This window comes from Artibeus jamaicensis, unplaced genomic scaffold (genome assembly GCF_021234435.1).
Source record: "Artibeus jamaicensis isolate MK-2021 breed Jamaican fruit bat unplaced genomic scaffold, CSHL_Jam_final scaffold_854, whole genome shotgun sequence".
Lineage (NCBI taxonomy): Eukaryota > Metazoa > Chordata > Mammalia > Chiroptera > Phyllostomidae > Artibeus > Artibeus jamaicensis.
The window spans coordinates 1,046,465-1,071,267 of NW_026522058.1; the positions used below are offsets into that span (position 1 = coordinate 1,046,465).

The window sequence follows — 24,803 nt, forward strand, 5'->3', positions numbered from 1 at the left end:
CAGCCCTCCATTCTTGGACTGTTTGTTGGTGTGCCAGCTGAACGACTCCTTTTGCCTCCCAATCTGAAGATCCGGTGCTGTGCAAGAGAGAAAAAAATCAGTGAAGAAGTTTGTGCTAGACCACCGGAGAGAGGCAAAGGAATGGATAGAAATGGTTAGGAATGTAAGAAACAGATCCTGGCGCAGCGTCCCAGGCAGTTAGTAAGACAGGTCCTTGAAGGGGCCTTGAAGGGTCCCCTTGACGACGGAGGCGGGCTAGCGCTTACGCACAGGAGTTGGTCTCGGTCTGGGCGGCTAGTCCGGGCGTGCTCGGCCACCGAGCAGTACTGGCTCATCCTCTGCCTCTGCACCCCGGCATCTGCTCTCAGCACGAACTGGTGAGGATTCCACGACTGCTGTGGTAGCTAGGAGCCCTGCTGGTGTTCTCTCCCAGCTTTGGGCATGCCAACGGTACTGGGTTTTGAAGGCAGTGCCAACAAGATTGGCGTTGGAGTGGTTCGGGATGGCAAGGTCCTGGCAAACCCGCGGCGGACTTACGTCACGCCTCCGGGCACAGGTGAGCAAGGAACTTACAGTTTGCAGCTCGCTTCTCCCGCTCAGCATTATCTGCTTTCTTACTAAACACAAGCGAACTAGGGCGTGGAGCGTATTGTCCGCTCGGAGGTTTTGATTCTAGTGTCTGTGACGTTTATTAACGTCAGAAAGCCGATTGATAGAAGAGTTACAGGCACTTAGACCTCGCTTTTCAGGGTTCCTCAGCGTATATTGAGCTCCTACTAATCAGTCAGCCAGCTTGCTATTGGCTATAAAAATAGTTGCATACAGAACTTTACACTATGATAAATAGTATAACATAACATATAGATGCAGTCAAAATATTCTAGAATGAGTGTAGAGACTCCCAGTTTAGATATCAGACAGAACTGGCTGGCTTCGCAATATTAATGTTCAGTGTATGTTTTGGGGCTTATTTACTCTTAAAATGGGAACAATACCTGTATCCGTGGGTCTTAGCAATTAAAGTACCAGTTGTATTAAAACTTTTTTAAAATTTTTATTTATTTTTAGAAAGAGGGGAAGGGCAGGAGAAAGTGGGAGAGAAACATCCATGTGTGGTTGCCTCTCACGTGTCCCCTACTGGGGACTTGGCCTGCAACCCAGGGGTGTGCCCTGAGTGGGAATTGAACCAGTGACCCTTTGCTTCACAGGCCCGTGCTCAGTCCACTGAGCTACACCAGCCAGGGCTAAAACTTTTAGTAACTATTATGTTATGATTCATCATGCCTATCCTCCCCCAAAACACTTGTGTGTGTGTATATGTATGCATCTGACTTGCACAGGTGATGTTGTGACAAGTTACTCAGTAGAAATATATGTATGTTTAACAGTCGCTCTAACAGGCGTTTTGGCTTCAGGAATACAAAGGTGAATAAAATAGCCAATGATTTGAAATGCTCAGGGTTAAACTGGGGAAACTATAGCTAATTATGAGGATGTAATTGTGACATGTTAAATACAGCCCTGGGGTATTTTTGACCAAAGCATTTTCACTGCACAAGTAATTGACCACAAGGCAATTTCTCTGTAAAAGATTAAAATCACTGGTTGACAGTTTGGTTTCATTTCTCTGTTGAGGAAGTTGCCTGTTTTTATATTAAATAAATCATAGTTCTCATAATGGTTTCAACAGTGATGAGTAGATGTGGTAGTCTTAAAATAGTGGATGATGACAACTGTGCCAGATTGCACAGCTGTATGGAAGCCAGACTGCGTACTCTCCTAGAAAATAACTTACCTGTTTGCAAATGGTTTGTGAGCACGGTCTTCCCTTCCACCCATCAAAACCAAAGTTTCCCAAGCAGTGGCAAACATAAAAGAGGTGGACTCACAACGGTCTTTGAGAGCATTAATTACCAATTTCTTTAGCTGAAACTGATACCTCCTTTAATGAAGGAGGAATTATAGTGAAAAAAAATGTGATGCCAAATAAGGAGATGAAATCAACAGGCCAAAAAGGAAAAGAATGTACAATACTATGAACAAAAGACAATGTATTTTCATTTTTTACAATAAAGTTTTTAAAATTTTTTTGTTATTTTCATGTTTCAATGTCCTTTTATTTTTATTTATTTATTTTTTTAATTTTGAAATTGCCTTAAGGCCTATTAGTTGTGTCACAAAAATTTTTGTGGAGGAAATACAGCAGAGATGTTACAACAGACATGCTCACAATGAAAATACTAGACATGGTTAAATACAGTTGTTAAAAAACAGCAATGTGGTAATGCAGAGGGTTTGTAGGGTCACAGAAAATCACCGAAGGGTATGAGCTATTGAGTCCTGAAGGCTGAGTAGGAGTATGAAGAAAGGCATTTCTGAGGGGCTGTTCAGGCCTAGCTGAACAGGTTAGAAATAGTATCTGAAGTCCTGGAAGAAAGGATGCTTGAGGAGAGCTGAAGCTACTACTACTAAAACACCTGTCTTGGATTTCTACCTACCTTTGCTACAGAAAAATTTGTGATCTCTGACTTGTGTTTATCTCCTAGGATTTCTTCCAGGTGATACTGCCAGACACCACCGAGCTGTTATCCTGGACCTTCTGCAGGAGGCGATGACAGAGGCTGGATTAACCTCCAAGGATATTGACTGCATTGCCTACACCAAAGGTATGGCTGGGTGAGTGGTGGAGAGTAGAAGAGTGTACTGAGAGCTTGGCTATGTCAGAATAGTCCGTAGTCCGTCTTTGCCACCCCACCGCTCACACCCCCTGCTTCCTCCAGCTCTGTTTTTCCCAATCTCTAAAGGATTCTAATTCCCCTTTCTCTCTAGGCCCTGGCATGGGTGCCCCACTGGTTTCCGTGGCTGTTGTGGCCCGTACTGTGGCTCAGCTGTGGAATAAGCCATTGCTAGGTGTGAACCACTGTATAGGCCACATTGAGATGGGCTGCCTCATCACTGGAGCCACCAACCCAACTGTGCTATATGTTAGTGGAGGAAATACACAGGTATTTAAAATACTTCACCATTTCTTCTTAATTCCTGAGGCACGGTACCAACACCTTTCATGTTCTATCTGAGTGGCAGGAACTATGAGAACAAAGCTGGGCTCATTGGAACCTAGAAAGTTATACACTAGAAAGTCCACAACAAAGTTTATAACACTGCAGATTTGGGTGGGAGAATTAAAACATAAAATGACTTTTATATGTGTGATTATAAAGATGATGGATATCTTAGGGTTTCCTTACAAAAGGAACAAATCGTAAGGATTGAAGCCCTCAAAATAATTAAAGAATTTTCACTGTCATTATTTTGAAGCTTATTGTTTCTATGGATTTTAGCAATCAAAACTAAGGGACACTACCCGATTTGTTTTTTTTATGATAGTTACATGTTTTGTTTTGCATTACTGGTAGTAAATATGTAGAAGTTGCTGTTCTAAGGTGTGAAAGTATAATTATTAATAAAGGTTCTTTCTTCTTTCTTTCTTTTTTAGACAGAGGGGAAGGGAGGGAGAAAGAAAGAGAGGTAGAGAAATATCACTGCATGCTTATCTCTTACACACCGCCTACTAGGGACCTGGTCTACAACCCAAGGATGTGCCCTGACTGGGAATTGAACCAGCGACCCTTTGGTTCATAGGCCAACACTCAATCCACTGAGCCACACCAGCCAGGGTTGAGAGTATACTTTTTAAAATACTTTATAAATGGTAAAAGACATTTTTAGTTTATAGGGCAAGCCAGAGTTGTTGGGTATACCTTTATAAGACCTGTTTAGGTTGGGACTGGTGAACTCCACCTTTTTCCCCAAGGAACACCTGGTGGAGTTATTGTCAGAAATAGTCATTGCCCCCAGCCTAAGAAAGGGTTATGTTCTAAAACTGCATTGTGTGAAACAGTTATTAAAGATGAAGCATACATTCCTATGAAAACGATTTGAGAACTTGAGTAGGTAGAAGGCACGAAGCCTGTTGAGGCCTGAAGAATGCCATGCAAGGTCAGGGACTTGGGGTGTGGGAGGTAGGATGAAGGCTTACAGGAGTTAGGAGGAGCAGTGATCAGATCTTCTCATTTCCTCTTCCCTGCTGAGGTGTTAAAGCAGGGAAGATGATTGGACGGAAAGGAGTAGGTGATTGAAGAACAAAGGCAGGTATTTTTCCTTCCCCTTTTGTTACCGGCCTTTTGACTGCAGCGTAAGGTCTAGATCAGAACAGAAGGAAATCCTGAGCAGCACCAGGGGGAAAAGGACTTCTTTGGTCCCTAGGCAGCACTCACTGCCGGAATGTGGAGCATGTATGTCAGTGGGTGATACATATTTCCTGTACTAGAAGTTGGTCACATAGGAAGACTGGGTAGAAGTTGATTGCCAGTGCTGAGTGGAGTCAGCCATTAGTCTGACACAATATGGCATTTTTGAGTTTTTCAACTCTGTCTCTTCTCATGTTTACAAATAGTACTGCCCCGATAGTATACTCTAAAAGGACTCTGGTTCCCTACTTCTAAGCAGGAAAGCCTGTTCCCTAGTCTACACTGTCAAGACTTCATTTAAATGATACATCAGGAACCTCCATGCAAGCGAGGACAGTGTATGTGAAATGACAGTTTGCTTCTGCCCTGACCTACACCGTCTGGTATAGACTAGGAATCTGTTCTGGGACTACTTAAGGTATATGTGAGTTTCTTCCCAGATCACAGCTATAAAAAAGGCCCACTCAGGGTTTGGCGAAGTACTTTTTCTCCATTTCTTTTTGGACACTCTAGTGGCCATGATGATCCTCTGCTCTTCCCCAAAGCCAAATACTCCTCTTTACAGACTTGAGGTTTCATGGACATCCTCATCACCCTTAGGTGATTGCATATTCCGAACATCGATACCGCATCTTTGGGGAAACCATCGATATTGCTGTGGGTAATTGTCTGGATCGTTTTGCTCGAGTTCTGAAGGTAAGCCATTGGGCTACAGAGAGCATAAGATGGGGATGAATATCTGGGAAGCCATGGAAAGGGAGAGAGAAAGTAGTAAATTAGTTTCTTATGTTTCCTGGATATCTGCCTTCATTCTCTTTTTCTTTTTCTATCTCCTAGATTTCCAATGACCCAAGTCCAGGCTACAACATCGAACAGATGGCCAAGCGGTAAGGCGGTAGAAGGTGAAAGGAGGCTGAGTGGTGGGGCATCGGGGACTTTCCTGTGTAGATATTAATGAGGTTTGGGAGGTGCGTTGGAGGGTGAGAAGCTAGCTGACTGCAGGCTTAATGCCTCATACCCTCACTTCCACACAGAGGCAAGAAGCTACTCGAGCTGCCCTATACTGTAAAGGGGATGGACGTCTCATTCTCAGGGATCCTGTCTTTCATTGAGGTGAGTGTGGGAGAGGAGGAGATGGGCACTTGCATGCTTTTTAATCAAGCATGTCTGTTTTGCTCACCATTGTATTTCCTGCATGGAGCACAGTACTAGCCCATAATAGATGCTGAATGAATTTATTTAGCAAACATTTATTGTGTATCTTCTGTGTGCCAGGTACTGCTGTAAGCAGTAGCCATATAGCATGGAGCAGAGGAAAACCCCTGCCTACTTGGAGCTTGCATTCTAACAGGGAGACAGATAAAAGGGAGAAAAAAAAGAAGGAAGAGGGGAAAATAATAAAATGTAAAGGGTTAAATAGTGGTAAGTGTGATGGAGGCAGATTCAGCAGAGTAAGGGAGGGTTTGGGGGTGGTGTCAGGTCAGGTATTCATAATTACTGAATCTTGAATGAATGCTGCCCCTTCTGTAGTTTGGTGCCAGTGAAGGACAAAGCACGGTATGGGATGTGCTGGCCAGTTGAATTGTGGTGAAACGTAGTGATTCTCCAAGTGCACTAATTTTACTCTTACGACACCTTCCAAACCACTCGCTAGTCATTGTTTTATCTGTTTTCCGCTTTAATTATAGGATGCAGCCCAGCGGATGCTGGCCACTGGAGAGTGTACTCCTGAGGATCTATGTTTCTCCTTGCAGGTAGTAGAGTAAAAGGCTGGGGTAGAAAGTACAGTAGAGCTAAGTAAGCTGGGATCCCCTCTGATGTTCGCACCTTGTCTGTCCTCCACAGGAAACTGTGTTTGCAATGCTGGTAGAGATCACAGAGCGGGCCATGGCGCATTGTGGCTCCCAGGAGGCCCTTGTCGTGGGAGGTGTGGGGTGTACGTATCATTAGGCTTTGCTCCTCTTTCCTGTTCTCAGGCATGTACATCTTTTTCCTGATAGTTTAACTCTCTAAGGGTTTAGGGAGATTACTAGTTTTATTTCTTATTCTATGCTTCCCAACCCTTGCCCCCTAGGACCTCAGCTTCATTTTCCTAAGTAAATGTGCATGCAGTCTACAGCTAGACTGGAGAAATGGCTAAACTAAGTTAACCCTACCCATTACCTCTTCGTAGGTAACATTAGGCTACAGGAAATGATGGAGACAATGTGCCAGGAACGTGGAGCCCGACTTTTTGCCACAGATGAGAGGTAAAAGGCCCTTTTCATTTCTTCTTTTTTGCTCCAATTGCTGTGATTTTCTGCCTTCAGATCTCAAATTATCTATCTCTTTTCCTTTCCAGATTCTGCATTGACAATGGAGCCATGATAGCCCAGGCAGGCTGGGAGATGTTTCGGGCTGGACACAGGACACCCCTCAGTGATTCTGGGGTCACACAGAGGTATCCTTGGGGGGTACAGATAGTATTATATGGGAGGTAGGCAAAAATCAGGGGAGTAGAGGGTCCAGAATCGTGATGGCAGAGAAGAATGGAAGATGCTAAGGGACAGCCATCCACCAGGTGTTTTCTTTTTTTTCCACAGGTATCGGACAGATGAAGTAGAAGTAACCTGGAGGGACTGACAAGGCTCACAGGGTCAGAGTAGACAGTGCCCTAAGCGGACCCATGATCTCTGTCCTGCCGAGGAAGTCCTGGCCAGGCTGTGGGCTCCACCTCCCATCGTTTGAACCTCAGGATGACTCAGCAATAAAGTATTTTTGGTTTTCTCTGTTGGTAATCAGCTTGTGTTGCTCAGAAACAGCATACAGATGGCACTGAATAAATTGGTGGTGAGGGGGTGAACAGAGAAGGAGGCAAGGAAGGGTCAGCAGCGTCCTGGCTGGCTGTACAGGTCGTGTTAGGGGTTGCTGCTCTGGAGCTATGATGGAGAGGATATTTTAGGTACTTTTGTAACTTCCCCTTAACAGTGGTGTTACCATAAATATTTTAGTATCAGGCCTTGTGCTAACTGTTTTATATATATCGTCTCATTGAAGTTCTTTGAAGTTAGGTGCTCAGGACTTCCCTCAGAGTAGCCTGGAACCAGGTCTAATTGTATACTAATTTATACCTCAAGAATAATACTGTCCCTCCTCCATACACTTATTCCTACATGCACTCTGTTGGCAAGCTTGAGGAGGGGCCCCAGATACACATCCCTCCCTACCACACCCACCAGAATTAATGCAGTTCGTGACCTTTAACTTTTTTAACTCCAGCCTGAGGACATTTTTTTCAGTGCTTTTGGAGAGTGTGATACCGACGTGAAAAACATTGGTTGCCTCTCGTAGGTTCCCCAGTCAGGGATGTTAGCCACAACAGTCCACAGCCTATGTATGTGTCCTGACTGGGAATTGAACCATAACCTTCTGGTGTATGGGACGGTACTCCAGCTAACTGAGCCACATTGGCCAGGGCTTTTCTCATTTTTCCGTAAACCATGGTTAGACTATTCTCTTATCCCCAACACACTTCAGCTTTGAAACACATGTCATTACACTATACCATACCAATACCACTCCTGTCATGAATCTTGATTTCAAGACGTGGATTAACTTTCTGATGCTCTGGTCTCAGTTCTTTGCTCCAGTCATCTTCTCTTCTACCTCCCACTTCAGCCACTTCTCCCCTTGGTCATACTGTAGACCCACAGTGACTCCATATCTCACTCTCAGACGTCCTACTCTCCCACCATGATCTATTTTTCCAGTTCATCCCCTTTAATGCACTGAGTCCAACAATTCATCCCTTCACCAAGACCTGTAATCTGCTGATTTTCCTTTTCCACCGACCTCATCCCCTCCACGTCTTCATTTCCCTCCTCCATCTAAGTTCTGTGAGCACTTTGTTGCAGGTGCTTCACCTCACTTCCCTCTCTTGGTTTTGTAATACTCAACTCATCACCTACTTGACGCCTAGACTCATGCAGCAGAAGGGTGGCCAGAAAGCTGACTTGTTATATTCACCATGAAACTTAAGTGGGTCTTTATGCTACCTAACAATATTCCCCAGTCCTTTCATTTGCCCTCTTTTCTGATAACTTGCATACCTCTGACCCCTCAAATCTCCAACAACTTCTGGACTTCTGTCCTGAATAGCTTGATGTCCATTGGCATCTGGACTTGGATGGTATCTCAAATTTAACATATTGAAGTTGAACTTACTTTCTCCCCAATGTAACTGCTGCTGTCTTTCCTATTTCAGTTAATAGCAACTCCATCCCATTAGGCGTTCATGTCCTAGCACCTTGGTATTATCTTTGACACCTCTCTTTCGTCTTCTCCAATTTCTCAAGTCATGGGACTTTCCCTTGAGAATGTATCCAGAATCCAATTTCCTTTTACTTCCCCTGCCCCTACCCCAGACCAAGACAGAATTATTGCAGTAGCTGCTCTGTGTGCTCTACCATCGGCCACTTACAGTCAGTTTTCAGCACAGCAACCAGAGGGAACAGTGTTAACATGGAAGCCTGCTTACGTCATTCTTACACTCAACACCCTGCATGTTTTCCTGTATTAGGGTGAAAACAGGAGTTCTTTAAAGCTCTGTGAGATCCACCAGGAGCTGTCCCACCCCCACTTACTGCTTGATCTCAGTTCCTGCTGCTCACCTTGGTCACTCTGCTCCAGCAGCATCAGCCTTTTTGTTTCCTTCAACACTGAAGGTGTGGCAACCCCTCAAGGTCTTTACATTCATTGCTCCTGCCTGGAAAGCTCTTCCTGCAGGTGTAGCTTACTCCATCATAGTAGGTATGTCTTTGCTCAACTTTTTATTTTAGCGAGGCCTTCCTGACAACCCTACTTAAAATCACGCTCCTCCAATACTTCCTAGCTCTCTCTTTTTTTTATTTCTCATCATAGCACTAATCACCTTCTAATCTAAAATTTTACTTAATGATCATTGTCTCTTGCCATTAGAATATAAACTCTTGGGATGCTCACTTCATAAGGTATACTATGTTGTACACTTGAAACTAATGTAATATTGTACATCAACTATAATTGAAAAGTAAATTGTAAGAAAGAATATGAACTCTGAGAGGAGGGGATTTTTTATCTTATTTCATTCATTGCTGTATTATCTCTCAGGACTGAGAGTGGCCATTCAATTAATATTTGCCGAGTGATGAATAAGTTGATGGGGAAGTACACCAAAGAGTCAATCAAAGGACTATAAAGTGGGACTTGGGCGAAAAAAATTGGGGTGTTTATGAGCTTCGGAAAAAAGGTTAAGTTTCTGATTATCCACTAAGTAGAAAATAGTGATAAACACTTTTTCATTTACAAAGAAAAGACACGTAAATGGGTTCAAAACGCACTAAGACAATGAAGTTTAAAACCAGAAATTTTTGGCCCTGACTTGTGTGGCTCAGTGAGTTGGGCATCATCCCACAAAGTGAAAGGTCACTGGTTCATTTCCTGAGCAGGGCACATGCCTGGGTTGTGGGTTCGGTCCCCAGTCAGGGTGTGCAAGAAGCAACTGATCGCTGTTTCTCTCTCTAAAAATGAATAAATAAAATTCTTTAAAAAAAATCAGAAACTTTTGAATTGATGATAGAGTGTTTGGGATACAAATATAAAGAAGGTAAATTCCTCTCCTGGAATATATTCAAGAACAGGAATGATCTCTGCCTCTCCAGGCTTGGGTAGTTAATTTTATAATTGGGCATCAAGTGCGTTATTACATGTTTGCCTTGAGTATTTATGTGTAAGTTTTTATTAAAATTTCAGGGTGGAATGGATCTTGAAGGGAGGACCTTCTTGGCATTGTAGTAGGGGCCTTATTGCCTTAGCAAATTGTGGGTTCTTGCTTCAGGCCTCTCAAGAATAACCTCAAAGTTTGTGGAGCCAAGAGACTAAAATCATAGCTTTGTGAGTCCTAAATTGTGGGCTCCTCCTCCTAGCAGAGTTTTCATCTCTTACACGTTCAGTGCGTCCTGGTGATTTACAGGAATGCAGTCAAAGGGGGAGGGATGTCAGGGCCCTGGGCAGGCTGCCAGATTGCAGATAGACTCCTGTTACAGTAGGCAGTGTGAGGAGTGGAATCTGCTCCTCAGTTTACCTAGCCGTTGGACTAGCCCTACCCCTGGCATCTGTGCCCTGTAGTTTGGAGTTTTGCTAGACTCTCATGACTGAGGGCAGGATCCTAAGGGAACACCGTTATAGGACTTCATAAAGACACATGTCCCCCTCCAACTACATGGCTAGGAAGAACAAGCACAGAGGACAAGGTAAGTGCCATTGTCAGTCCCTACTCTGCGACAATTGCCCCACTTGCTGGCCCTGTTCCTGTATACCTGCTTTTGTTTTGTCCACAGATCCTGCTCAGAGATACATCCTGAAGGAACCAGAGTGCTGATGGAGGTAGATTCCGGTCTCCCTTTGGTGGTGACTTCTAGAGCCAGTATAAGGCCACCAAGTCTTCAAAAGCCTTTTGGCTGCAGAGAAAGGAAACCCCAGATTTAGCAAGGAGCAGAGAGTATGCTGCACATGTCACTTTACAGGGTGCCTTGCTCTTCTATCCCACATCCCCCAAATTTGTTTCCCCTAAAATAGGACCTGTTTTAGAGCCGGTCTCCCCTCCCTTCTGAGAATCCATTCCTGCGATATGCAAAAACCTTGGATTAACTGGAATTGGTAGGGCATAACACAAAAGAATGCTGTCCTGTTGCATCCTTGGTTGAGCCCACCCAGTCAGTGAGGACATCCCAAGCATATGCTAGTTAGAGGTGTGCTATTATTAAAACTGAAATAGCTCCATAACTCTGCTCTGGAATTGGGCCATAACCATTCCTGACCAAGCTCCATCTCACCCTTATCCTGCTGTTTTGTGTCTCTTCTTTCACATTTCTGCCACCAGAATTTATTTAGAAGATAACTAAAGATTTTCCCTCACCTCCCTAAGGTTTCAGGAGAACTTAACAGGATCTTCAAAGAAAAATTCACATTTCTTACATTGTGGTACCTAATTCAACTATTGGTAACTAAGTTCACTTACTTCCTGTGGCTGTCTTTGACAGCCAATTTCTTTTATTTTTTAAAATATTTTATTTATTTATTTTTAGACAACAGAAGGGAGGGAGAGAGAAAGAGAAACATCATTGTGTGGTTGCCTCTCATGTGCCCCCTCCTAGGGTCCTGTCCTGCAACCCAGGCATGTGTCCTGACTGGGAATTGAACTGGCGACCCTTTGGTTTGCAGCCAGCACTCAAACCACTGAGCAACACCATCCAGGCCTGACAGCCAACTTCTGTACCTTTACACCTTATCCTTCTCTTTGGACCAACCAGGGATAGCCAGGCTTAACTCCCATGGCATCCTTAAGAGGCACATATCATAATTGTAGTCAAAGTTCTTTATGGGGGAAAAAAGATTAAGCAAGAGCTGAAGAGAGGGGAGCTCCCCTTCCTAGGAGCATAGGTTCTGCTGGGCAGCTGGAGGAAACAGGGCTTCACCATGGTTACATTTTCTCTTCCCCTGGTTTCTGACCATCTTCACCTCCCTACCCCCTCTGCCCTCCACTTATTATATAATGCCAACATAATCCTCCACAGCAAATATCAGCACCTCCTGCAGTTGTGCTTATATTCCAAGTCCAGTACAGTGGTCTTCAGTGGGCCCAAAACTGTGACCTGAAAGGAGAGCAATGAGGAAAGGAGATAGAGTACTTTGGGCACAGAGTGCCAAGAAGGGATAGTGTTTCAGGCTGACCCGAATAAGGCTCTGCACCCCAGATCATAGTCAGGGCTTAGCTATGACTCTAGACAATGAATCTTGCAGACATTTAGCCCGTTGACATGTTAGTAACTTAGGTGAGACTGGGAAGAGTAAAGGAATTTTGCAAATGAGCCAGCCCAGGGACTTAATAGGACACTCTGAGTGGTTTGATGGTCAATTTACAAATGACATACAGAATCAGAAGTCAAGTGGTCTTTCTGAGGAGGTTTACACTAATGAGGTCCCCTGCTCTAAGGGGGTGATATTTTGAGGCATTCATTCCCTTTAACGCATTACTCATTTCTCAGCCGTCCTTCCACTATGTCATCTAGGAACTCAAAGCAGTCAGTGGCTTGTCTGCTGGGGTTTGTGGGGAGCAGTGTCCCAAACTGGTAGCTGATAGAGGACACTGAAGAAGATAGTTTGGACCTGGAATACCATGGGTGATGAGAGAGAGAGAGATGTGAGTGGAAAGGAAGGAGTACTGCTCCACATGCTGTCTCATCTTCACTCCTCCCCAATGCTCTAGTTGCCTTTTCCACCAGCTTTTTCCATAAAAGAATGTGGCTAAATGGAGTTCTGTTCCTTCTTGCCTCACACCGCAGTGTCCCTTCCCAATCCAGAGGGGCAAATCTCAAGATTGTAAGTATCTGGGAACAAGAAACAGAATTTCCCATCTTGTACTTTTACCTAGTGCTCATCCCAAGAGACCCTCAGAACGAATCCTCCTTACTATTCCCTTGAAGAGCTGACACTTGGCATTTCTCCTAGGAAAAACATCTGGTTTCTGCTCTGGGTCCCTGGAAATCTGCTCTGCCAGCTATACACACACACACACACACACACACACACACACACACACCCCACATTTGGCCCCTCCCGAATCCATCCAGTTCTCACAGTCATTTCCTCAGTCTCCTCATCCCCTACTTCAATTGCTGGCGCCTGCCTAAGACCCCCACTCTCAGAAAAACAGTCACAACTGTTTTCAGTTGTGAAAAGTCACACCCACCAGCCACAACTCATTTCCGAGATCCCTTTACCACAGCTGCACCCCATGCTCCTAGAAGGCCAGAACACAGAGGCAGGGAAGATGGAGACTTAACTGAGTGATTTGATGCCTCCAGCTGATTCTTAAAACAAGTTGTTCAGGCTGGAGTCACAAAGAGTGCATGCTGGGTGGTTAGCTGGCCTGAGAAAAGGACACACCAAGGGAGGCAGTATCCCGCGAAGGTACAGAAGGGTGTCCCCAAGGTCCACTGTGTGCAAAGCCATGGCTACTGTGTTGGTTAAAGCGAAGATGACCCTGATGGAACCGTCAAGCCCAGAATCCAAGCTCTATGGGTTGAGGAAGTAGGTGCCATCCGATCAGGAGTCAGTCTGTGGTTTCAGTAATTCCTTGCAAGACTGGGGGCCCTGAGATAACTGTCAAGTCATCAGCCTTGACTTTGCCATTGGTGGACATGGCTGAGATAGATAGGTTGGTGATAGTGACAGAAGCTGAGAACAGGATAATGAGCCATTGTGAGCACTGGGGTTGAGATGGGAATGGGGCCCCTTTGATTCACTCATGCTGAGTTCTGGAATCCCTTCCTTTTGCCCAGCAGAGCCTGGAGCTCATACCTATGCCCACCTGAGCAGTGATCCAAGGCAGCCACAGGTAGAGGATGACACCCCAGATACTGAGCATGCAGTAGATCTGGTGGAGCAGGATGGTGAAGGAGAAACTGAGGTCTCCCTCAGCCCTCTCCTCCCTCCCAAGAGGTATCCTCTGAGAATTCTGGAGCAAAGTTCTCTGTCCTGCCTAGATCCTCAGCCTTTAGGAATCCTGAGCTATGACTCCCATGACCCAGCAGAAGTGCACTTGGGCCTTGCCAGACCTGGCCCCCAATTCTCCCATCATCTTGGGAGTGTGGCTTCTCTGCAGGGGTGGAAGCCAGGCTAGCCCCTGACTGAGACAGCACAGATGAGGCTGAGATGCCAAGACATCAGCATAGCAGCAACCAGGAAGAAGACTATAGATTTGAAGGTGCTGTGAGTGTGGGGGGTGTTAGTCCCAAGGCTTTACTGGAGGGTAGATGATGGCCCAAAAGAGAGAGATTTATCCAACTTTATCCAAGAAAGTTTTAAACTTCTGGTGTTTGCTGTGGGCACATGCCTCACTGTGGCAGGGCAGCTGCTGCGGTCCCCATACCAAAAAGCTGGCATAGAACTCAGAGTGCAGTCCAGCATCCTTGTGGAGGTGGGGAGGCAGCAGAGACCAACCTCTGATATGTTTCCACCTGCTGGTTTCCCCTCTTCCTGGGCGTAGGCTCAAGGTGTGCTGGCCTCCTCTTGCTGGGAAGAGGCCATGAAACGTCTGAACTTGGGGAGAGGGTATGCAGGCTGGTCAGTGTCACCCCTTTCTCTGGCCAGGACAACTGCTGGCTGCCTTTCTCTGTCAAACCATTTTGGGGAGTTCAGCCCCTAATTGGCAAGCATACCCAAGTATCAAGTGGAGAGCAGTGACATCTCTGAAAGCCGGAGAGGATGCTGTGACCAAAGCAACCCATGTTCCTGACCCTCCTGCACACGAACACCAACCCTCTCACCTCATTCTTAAGGAACAACTTGGCTTCACTCCCTGGTTAAATCAGTTTGTTAGGTGAACTATTCAGCCTGGAGCAGCCTTTATGCCACTGGCCAGGGAAGTGAGCCCCAGCAGCCCTTGTTGGCCTGACCTGCCTCTGCAGTAGAAGGGAGGGAAAGGTGATCACTGCCCCCTTTTCTAAACTCCTTCTTTATGAGGATACCTGCAACTGCATGGATTTAGAGTTCTCAGGATGAGGAGCGAGTGTTGTCCTAGCCAAGGGAGTGAACGTTGGTGTCCTGCCTCATACAGAGAATTCTAGAGCGCCCCTAGTCCATCCAGGCCAGGACTTTGGTCCCCTGAGCAGCAAAGATCAAACCCATGTTCCCAACTGTCTGGTCCTCCGAACACCGAGGTGAGGGGTAGAGTCCTCTATATCTTATGAAGACGCAGGGTTGGGTTCCGCTCCCATCACCTACTCTACCCCGGGATACGGAGGAAACCCCAGCCCCCAGCCCCCTCACCTTCCCCATTCACTCCACCCTGGAGGGACGCAGCGGGTTACCATTGCATTTTGCATCAATACTCTTCCGTCCAGGGTCCCAGCTTTACTGTGCAAGGAAAATCAACAAAGCTCAGGCATGACCCCAAAGGCTTTAGCCCTCTCGCCCCACGTTTCCGCGGGTCTGCGCAGTCCAGACCCCGCCCCCATCCCCAACCCGGTCGGATAAATGGAGCCTTTCTGCCCTGGCTCACTCCATCCGATCCTGCATCCTCCCTGGCATCCGAATATGCCTCGCTCAGCAGCGGGACGTGACCTACAGGTGGAGGCCGGTAGGAGGTCATCTTGGGCCGGGGCCCAGGCCCAAGCCTGCCAGCGCCGGCTATAATTAGCGGGCGCGGCTGCCGAGGGGCAGGCGGCCCGAAGCAGAGCAAGCTCCAGTTAGAGGGCAAGTGGAACGCTGGGGTCTCGGGAGGGTGGGAACTGGGCTCGGGCCGCGGCTACTGGAGCTCCGCACACGCTTCGTGCTCGCTCCGCTGCACCCGGTGGAGCCCAGAGTCGCGCGGTGTGGACCGGCCGCCTGGCCTCGGGGTGGAGGGCGGGCTGGGGGAAGGGGCGAGGGGCGGGCGGGCGGTGGTTGGGATCCTTTGAAGTAGGGGGGAGACCGACCCGCCGCCGGGCCGCAGGCAGGGGCTCCTCCGACGCCTCTGGACTCAGCTCTGACCCCTGGTCTCCTTCTCCGTCCCCCGCAGCAGTCCCCCGACCCTGGGCCATGAGCGTCTCCGACCCCGGACACCGTCGCTCGGACGCGCGGCGCGTCTCCCTGCGGGTCCCGAAGGGCCGCGCGGACGCCGGTTCACCCGGCCGGAGGAACGGCGCCTGGACCCCGGACGAGGACCCCGGTTCGCCCCCCTTTCCTCTGGGGGAACCTGGCCCCAGGGCCCTGTCCCTGGAGGAGGAGGGAGAAGATGAGGACGAAGGGGACGCCGCGGGGCCGCAGGGGCTGCGCAGCGAGGAGCACCCGGGCCAGTTTTTCGCGGAGGCACAGCGGCTGCGGGAGCAGAGGCTGCTGCTGGACGAAGAGGTGTCGGTCGGGGGGAGAGTGTACGGGGCGCATCGCGTGATCCTGGCCGCGGTCAGCAGCCTCTTCCGCGGCCGGCTGCTGGGCGGCGCGGGTCCGCGAGGCCCCCTCAGCCTCGACGTGGCCCCCCGCGCCTGGGAGGCCGTGCTGACCTTCGCCTACCAGGGCGCGCTGCCGAGTGCCGCCCCGCTGCAGGACCTGCTGGTCGCCGCAGACGCCCTGGGGGCGCCCCGGGTGAAGGCGGCGGCCCAGCGGAAATTCGAGAGGGCTGGAAGCGCCCTGGACGACGAAAAACAGCCCAGCCAGGCGGAGGAGCTGAGGGAGAACCTGCGCAGCATTGAACTTTTATACCAGGAGGGCGTCGGTTGTGACCTGGAGCTGGAGGCAGGCGGCTGCCGGCTGCGGGGTGAGGGCCTGTGGGACATTACATTACTGCAGGTGCAGACGCTACCCAAATAGTGTGTGCAAGCCGCAGGTGATCCCTACCACAGTGGTTTTGATTCCTGCTGCAGGCCCAATTTCCCTGGGGGGCCTTTGGTGCTTCCCCTGAGCCACTGACAGTGGGGCATGCGCAGTTGCATTGTTTTCCTAGGAGCCCTGATAAATTTAACCTGACCCTCCCGGTTGTGGCTTTTACCGGGCCCAGTACCAACAACGAGTAGCAGCCAGCCAGCTGGAGCCAAAGTGCAGCCCCTGCCAGTAGGATAAGCAGAAAGTGATTGACTCAAACAGGGATTAACCAAGGGCTCTTCTTGGCATCATCTATTTAGGACACAGGATAAGGCAGAGGGACATGGCGGAAAAACTCAGTGCATCCTTTCACCTAAGTGTGCTTGACACCATGGCTGCTGTGATCCCACAGCTAATGAGCAAGGTCTGGTACTGTTGTGCCAGAATCTTAAGGCTTCCAGGCCATGGCACTTTGAAGTGAATTCTGCTCATCATCAGGAAAGCTAAGGAGGGTTGAAGAAGCTTGAGTTCAGATTATACTAACTTTATTTAGTGAGGTACTGGGTACCATGAATTGTTACATATGCCATCGCTTTTAATTCTCATTGAAAAGTGGTGAGGTGGGTACCATTATTCCTAGATGCAGATAAAGAACATTAGACTAAGAGACGTTAACCGATGAGACCCAGGATACAAGTCTGTATCCACTAGCCCAGCTTACTCTCACTAGGCCACACATTGCTTCCTATGCAGCCAAACCGAAGGCATGTGGGAACTGCAAGTGGAATTGGAATGCAGACACAAAATACTTAAAATAAAAAAGATTAGTTTAGAGATTATCTAGGTCAGTTCCTATATGTAACCGATAAAGAAATCAGACTTTAAGATGTGACCAAAATCATATACATAGCTACTGCTCATTAGAGGAATGACTGGGACCCAAAGTGCTTCTGGGACTCCCAGGAGGAAAAGCATCCTGTTTAGTTTGGGTTGCTACAACAAAAATAACAACAATAACAAACCCCCCATAGATCGGGTGGTTTAACAACATAACATAAATTTATTTCTTACAGTTCTGGAGCCTGGAAGACCAAGATCAGGATTCTAGGATAGTCAGGTTCAGGTTAGGACCCCTTTACTATTTGAAGAGAGCCACTTCCTCACTGCGTTTTCATGTGGGGGTGGTAGAGAGAGAGAGACAGAGATAGAGATGGGTTGTACTCATACCTCATTGCCTCCCAAAGGCCCCACCTACAAATATCATGACATTGGGAATTAGGACTTCAACAAATAAGTTTTGGGGCTGGGGACACAAACCTTCAGTCCACAGCAAATCTCTAATGTGTTTGTTATCATTTCTGATAATACTAGATAGAGTCGATGGAGGGAGAATGTAAATTTTAGAGTTATAAAATTCCTTCTAGGGTTTAGAATTCAAACACTTTTCATTTTTCTAAGACACATTCCAACTTAAGGATGGGAACTTGTCATTTAAAGTTCGAGAGGCTGATGATGAATAAGAGGAGGAATACAAATGGTTGTGCACTCTCACAGTTGGCTCTGAGCTAGAAGCTAACCTATGGTATAGAAAATGAGATGGTTTATCTGCGTCAGGGAAGGCAGATTTTCGCAGGCAGTATATTATATTTGAAAGCTGTCATTGATGTTTACCACTCCCCATTGATGATGGGGAGCCACTACATCTGCTTAAAAAAGGCGATGGGAAGCCATGTCCACATCACCTCCCCTTGGAGAGAGACGAACAAGCCACAATCGGTCAAAGCAGCCTGGGGCTCATGAGCCCCCCTGGGAGCTGGGAGCTGGCCCTGTGTCACCTGCCTGAGGGGACTTCTGGCAGCATTCCCCTCTTTTTTTGTTATGAAGCATTTCAAACACAAAGTAACGTGAAGAGAATATTAAGATGAAAACCCAAACACCCATCACCCACACTTAACAATTAACATTTAAATTTAATTGTAAATCTGTGACATCTCACTGATAAAATACTTGGGTGTGTTTCTCTTTAAAAGAGGACAGTTTTCTCATATAACTACAGTATCGTAATCATGTCTAACAAAATGAACAATAATTCCTTGATATCACCTAGTCAACACTGAAATTTTCCAGCTTGTCCAAAGAATGGCTTTTAGAACTGGTTTGCTCAACCCAGGAGCCAATCAAGGACTGTGTTATACTCAGATATATGGCAGATGTACGTCCTGCCAGAAAAAATTCCCTAGAACCCCATTTTGTTTTGCTCAATTTAGAGCTAAAGTCTTGATTAGATTTAGGTTAAATATTTTGGTCAGAGTACTCCATAGGTGATGCCAAGCACCTCGAGTTGAATTACGTTAGAAAGCATATGAGAGCTAGTTGTTGAGCAGCATTTGTTAACAGGACAGTTACAGCACCTGAGGGCCATGCAGCAAAGCAGGGTACCAGTACACAAATGTGCTCAGAGCAGCCTGACATCAGAGACAGTGGATGGCGAGGATCTGCCCGGAGAGCCACTTCGGTAGAAAATAAATCACTTCTTTTTCCTAGGATGCAGTTTTCTAGTCTTGAAAAGACTAATTGAACTAGATGATTTGGAAGGTTTCCAGTTTAAAATATCCTGATTCCATAAACTATACCAAGATGCCAAGTGGGGGTGTGCAGAGAAAAGCTGGAACACATGGGAAATCTTAAGCACTAAATCTTGGGCAAGAGGAGATGGCAGTCCAAGTAAGTTGGCACGTAACTATTCCTGAGTGTCATAACACTGAGTGAAGTGTTATGACTAACAGAATGTCTGATGTTGGTGGCTCTTACAATTGTAAAAGAAAGAATTTTATTCTGTGCATAGTATAGAGAGACCTATGTAAGCCGCACATCGGTCTTTGCAGTCTATTTTGTGCCCCCTCTTTTTCAATTTATTGATCTTTCAAAGAGAGAAAAGGAGGGAGAGACATAAAGAAAGAGAGGGAAACATCAATATGTTGTTCCACCTACCTGTGCATTTGTCAGTTGATTCTTGCACGTGCCCTGATGGAGGATTGAACCTGCACCCTTGGCTCATTGGAATGATGCTCTAACCAACTGGGCTACCTGGCCAGGGTCTATTTTGTGTCCCTTTTTAGCAAATGCAGTCTATAGCATCTTCTCAACTTGACCCATCTAGTTGAGTCACTTGACCCATCTTTTTCTAATTGACCTTAATCAAAAAAACTAAAGAAATTTTATCAAAGTGTCTTCAGGCCACTAACATGAGATGCAGCACACTTGAGAATGTTAAAATACAAAATCCTGAGAACGCCATTCAGACATACTGAATCAGCATCTCCATCTTTCAGGGATGGGTTCCTGAAATCTTCATTTAAACAAGCACCTCATGGTATTCTGTTGCACACCACAGTTTGGCCTGTGGCCTTGGGTGCTTGGTTCAAAGTTGGGGCTGTGAAGTTGGGATAGTGCTTTGCAGTTTGCAAAACTTTGGATACCCCTTTGCTTCTTCTCCCTCTTTCAGTGCACCGAGCAGCCCTGGCCTGCGGCAGCGAGTTCTTTGGGGCCATGCTCCTGAGTGGGATGAAGGAATCCCAGGGCACAGAGGTGTCTCTGCAAACCATCTCTGCCCAGGACCTGCGACTCCTTGTCTCTTTTGCCTACTCTGGGGTTGTGCAGGCAAGATGGCCAGGACTGCTGAGGGCTGCCCAGGCTGCTCTGCAGTACCAGAGTTCTTCCTGTCTGGATCTGTGCCAGAGAGCCTTGGGACAGAGCCTCAGCCCTGCCCGTTGCCTGGCCCTCTTCCCCATGGCTGAAGCCCCTGGACTAGAGAGGCTCTGGAGCAAAGCTCATCAATACCTGCTCACTCACCTGCCTGCTGTAGCTTCCTGCCCCACTTTCCCTTCTTTACCAGCTGCTTGCCTGGCCAAACTCCTGGACAGTGATGAGCTACACGTGCAAGAGGAATTTGAGGCCTTTGTGGCTGCCCGGTGTTGGCTAGCTGCCAACCCCGAGACGCAGGAGTCAGAAGCCAAGGCCCTGCTTCAATGTGTCCGCTTTGGCCGCATGTCCACCAGAGAGCTTCGGAAAGTACGGGCAGCAGGGCTGCCTCCACCCCTTTCTGAGGACTTGCTGCGTCAACTGATAGTGGAGTCTGAGGTTCCAGGTAGAGAGAGGCGGAGGGAGCCTGACCAGGCTTTGGTGGTGATTGGAGGAGACAGGCTCAAATCAGACTTGTCTGGAACACAGCCTTCCCGAGGAGTGTGGTGGGCCCGGGCCTTCCGCTGCGGCATTGGACTGGTTCGGAATGTGGAGTGGGGGCAGTTGCCTGCTCTACCTGCCCCAGGGCGCTTCCGGCATGGGGCCACGAGCCTAGCAGGAAATGAAATCTATGTGTGTGGGGGACAGGATTACTACAGCGACTTCAACACCTTGGCTTCGACTCTCAGGTATGCCCCCCTCCAACAAGACAGGTAGATCCCCAAGGTGGGCAGATGAGCCCAGCCAACCACAGACTCTCAGAGTCACTCTTCCCATCTCTTGTCACACTGTGTACAGGTGGGACCCCAGTCAAGAGGACTGGGAGGAGGTGGCACCTTTGTACCAGGCTCGGAGTTTTTTCCCTCTGGTGGCACTGGATGGACTACTGTACGCCCTGGGTGGACGAGCCCATGGTGTCGTCCTAAACTCTGTGGAGACTTATAACCCTAAGCTCAATGTCTGGAGGTAAGCAGGGAAGGGGTTGCGGTTCTAGGCATCAGGGAAAAACTAGGAGACTTGGAAGAGGAGAATTGAGGATGACTTGCCTGATCATGTGCTTTGTTCTCCCTTAGGCCAGCACCTGCACTTCCAGCACCACGCTTTGCCCATGCAGCAGCTATTTTGGAGGGCCGATTGTACATAAGCGGTGGCTGCAATGGGGCTGGCCAATTCCTGGCCTCATTGCTGCAGTATGATCCCAAACTTGAGAAGCCAGGGACACTTCTAAGCCCTATGGGCATACCTCGAGCTGGCCATGTCATGGCTGCTCTGGGTGGGCGGTTATATGTTGCAGGTGGGCTAGGTGAGACTGGCGACCTGCTGAGCTTTGAGGCCTACGAACCAAAGACTGATAGCTGGACCCACTTGGCACCCCTGCCCTCCCCACATGTGGGAGCTGCAGGCGCCGTGCTGCAGGGGGAGTTCCTGGTGCTGGGGGGCTATAGCCACCTTACTTATGCCCTCTCTTACTTTGTCCATGCTTACTGTCCTGGCCTGGGCCGATGGCTCTGCCTGGGAACTCTGCCAAGGCCTCGGTCTGAGATGTCTGCCTGCATCCTGACACGGCCCATCGTGCAGCACGTAGCTTTAGGTCCCACACGGCACCAAACCAAACCTGCTGGGTGAGGTGGAGAGCAGCAGCAGTGGATGGGGGAGGAAAGGAGAAGACACATCATGAGAGAGGACAGAGATGATGGGGGTGGGGAGAAAGAAGGCTTTATTCATGATAGTACATATTTTATTTTAGTACAATGCTTTACAACTCAAACTGCTTTTGAATATATGATCTCCATGGAAGAAAAGATGGCTCCAGAATTCCTGGGAAAAGGGCATTGAGAAAGGGGAGCAGTTGCATAGTTAGACAAGGAGAGGAGACCCAGGAGCAACTCTTCAAGATTTAGGGTCCCCAGTACTATTCTTAGTGGGAAAAGTACATCTGACTGGGAAGACAGTTAAGAAGCTCCAGTAGCCAAGGTATTGGAGCCATGAGAAGACAGCTGGACAAATGATGATTCTGACCCATGAATCAAGGAGAAAAGTGTGAAAAGGCCGTCCATGAATGAGTCTGAGGAGTCGGAAGGGAGGAATGTAATTGTTGAGCCCTTCCTTTTCCCAGGCTTTGCTCCTCTCTACCCTCCAGTCCCTTGGACACCTGAACACTCTTGACGATATTCTTTCTCAGGTAACTTGTAGGTCCAGACTAGTGTTTCAACAGCCCAGACACCACAGGATGCCCCTAAGAGCCTCTTGGTTTTCAGTCTGAGGCCCTAGTCCCCACCTGGACCTGGCACAGCACAGGGCCCTGAGATGGCAGGGTGATGAGGTGGGAGTGCTGCCCGTGGGGAAGATGAGGAGGACAGAGCCAAAGTGGGAGGTGCCGTGGTAGAAGAAGGATGATATGAAGCCGGAGGGGATGGGGTGGAAGAAGTCGGAAGCCTGTCTAGCTTCTTTCCTTCCCTCTGGGGTGAATGGAGGGATTAGGAGTGAAAAGAGGACAGTTGTGTAAGGTTATGGGAAGAAGTGGTAGGAAGAAGAGAGGCAGAGAGGACCTGGAAAGTTAGTTTTCCTCCTTTCTGTGCCTTTCCTCCAGGCTTTTTCTGAATCGATTTCCCTTTTTCTTGGCCAGGGAACACTGAGTCAGTGTTCTCTGACTCAGCTTCCTCTGTCACTTTCTCCACCCTGCTCTTCCTTTTTTTCTTCTTTCTTTTCTCTCCTCATTTCTCCCTCACACTTACTAATTTCTTACTGTGCCAGGCATATAGTGCCAGGCACTATATGAGACACTAAGGATGCAAAAGCCAGAGAGCTCCTGACCAGCAGACAGACTTATACACAAACAAGTTTTTCAGTGAACTCAGAAGTGCTTTAGAACGCATAAACTGCCTCATACCTCCTACTTCTCATACATATTGTACTGTAGTCAGTGCTGCGAGGGCCCCGAGGACGGAAGTGAAGGAGTAAACTGTGCCCAGAGAAGGCTTCTGTTATGGAAGACATCAGTATCAGATGGGTGTACTGGATACTGAAGGCTATCCGACTTGCCAGTCAGAGAAGGAGGAAGGCATTCCTGTCAGAGAAAGGAAGCAAATGGGGAATGTAGTGCCCTGTGTCTCCATAGCAAAGGGGAAGTCAAAATTCCAGTGGTTCTTCAGAGAATTCTGCTGTTGTGGCCAACCTACTCTCTTCTCTGGAGGCTTTTTGAAGACAATGGCTTTCACTTAATGATTGTATATGCCCTCCTTCACAGTTCCCCTAAATCTTTGGTATTTCCATTTCTGACCCTTAAGCAGCTTAGGGCAAAGAAAGACAAAATATTTGCATAGATCAATCTTCTCTTATCATTGTTTATTAAGATTCTCACACTCTTAAGGGTGAGATACAGGAACCTCTATTGTATCTTTCTTAATACTGGCCCCAGAGATACTTGGAAAAAATATTTTTTGTGTCCTTATTTTATTAAGGTTTTTTCCCTAATTCTGTTTTGGAACATAGTTGAACATGAGGAGGGGTAATTAAGGTATATAAGAGAAAAGAAGAAAGATTGAAAAAGACGGGGAAGAAAGAAATTGGAAGCATCAAGAAACTATAAGAATTGAGTCTTGAGAGTGAACTGTGAACACTTTCTTTTGTGATCTGTACACAAAAATGGGCTTAAATAAAAGTTTCCCCATGATTGAGTCATTCTTGTCTAAGTTTCTTTATTATAATAAGCACTTAAAATTCCTTGTAATTTGACTTCTATCTCCACCACACAATTGAAGCCATCCTCTCTCAATGTTACTGTGACCTACTTCCCACCAAATCAAATGTTCTAAGGCCATTTTCATTCTCCATCTTTCTGCAGGAACTGACTGGCTTGAAAACTGGCCCTTACTCTAAAAACTTCTCCTCCTCTGGCTCCAGGTATGGCACACTGTCCTTACTCCTCCAACCCAAGGAGGTGACAGAAAGCCAAATCATAATGTCCAAGAGGACATGGCTCCATCCCAGGTGGAGCTAACAGCCAAGGGTGTGACGGGAGCAGTTAGCTGTAGAGGTCTCTGGCTTTTGTTACTTAGTTTTAAAGTTGAGGATGGAGTGAGAAGAGAGGAGGAGGTCCCTGATTTGAAAAAGGACGCTGGTCGACTCAGAGGTGGTCACTGAGCAAAATCAGATGCCTCTCGTGCATCGCACCTCACTCCACTTCCTCCACAACTATGCCTGACAAATTCGATATGGCTGAGACTAAGAAATTCAATAAACCAAACTTGAAGGCAGAAACACAAGAGGAAAATCCACTGCCTTCCAAAGAAATGATTGAACAGGAGAAGCGAGCAGGTGAATCATAATGTGGCCCGCACTGCCTATATGTGCTATACATTCCACAAGCGTTCCTTCTTATTTCACTTCTTTTAGCTATTTGACTTTGTAAGATGCAAAGAGGTTAAATCAGTTTCAATGACTGTGCTTCCCTTT

General features: G+C 47.4%; 3 protein-coding genes across 6 annotated transcripts; all 3 read left to right on the forward strand.

Moving 5' to 3' along the window:
• The first annotated feature begins 9 nt into the window (after positions 1–9).
• Positions 10–7,016, forward strand: OSGEP (O-sialoglycoprotein endopeptidase). Of its 2 annotated transcripts, none has more exons than XM_037128455.2 (11): positions 10–556; positions 2,547–2,666; positions 2,830–3,005; positions 4,851–4,946; positions 5,088–5,137; positions 5,285–5,363; positions 5,939–6,004; positions 6,096–6,186; positions 6,424–6,499; positions 6,592–6,690; positions 6,833–7,016. In XM_037128455.2, the coding sequence occupies exons 1-11, from the start codon at positions 442–444 to the stop codon at positions 6,870–6,872; spliced, it is 1,008 nt and encodes a 335-aa protein (XP_036984350.2). In that variant the 5' UTR covers positions 10–441; the 3' UTR covers positions 6,873–7,016. The 2 variants fall into 2 exon arrangements, with proteins under 2 accessions (XP_036984350.2, XP_036984351.2); XM_037128456.2 differs by having other exon boundaries at positions 10–377.
• An 8,399-nt stretch (positions 7,017–15,415) lies between these two features.
• KLHL33 (kelch like family member 33) lies at positions 15,416–24,029 on the forward strand. Of its 3 annotated transcripts, none has more exons than XM_053660738.1 (5): positions 15,416–15,524; positions 15,829–16,563; positions 20,113–21,037; positions 21,147–21,314; positions 21,422–24,029. In XM_053660738.1, the coding sequence occupies exons 2-5, from the start codon at positions 15,849–15,851 to the stop codon at positions 21,972–21,974; spliced, it is 2,361 nt and encodes a 786-aa protein (XP_053516713.1). In that variant the 5' UTR covers positions 15,416–15,524; positions 15,829–15,848; the 3' UTR covers positions 21,975–24,029. The 3 variants fall into 3 exon arrangements, with proteins under 3 accessions (XP_053516713.1, XP_036984520.2, XP_036984521.2); XM_037128625.2 differs by lacking the exon at positions 15,416–15,524 and adding an exon at positions 15,559–15,641; XM_037128626.2 differs by lacking the exons at positions 15,416–15,524; positions 15,829–16,563 and adding an exon at positions 19,232–19,331.
• Positions 24,030–24,544: 515 nt separating this feature from the next.
• On the forward strand, positions 24,545–24,676 carry LOC119036564 (thymosin beta-4-like). Its single transcript, XM_037128393.1, has one exon. It carries the CDS (start codon positions 24,545–24,547, stop codon positions 24,674–24,676), a length of 132 nt encoding a protein of 43 aa, XP_036984288.1.
• Positions 24,677–24,803: the final 127 nt, after the last annotated feature.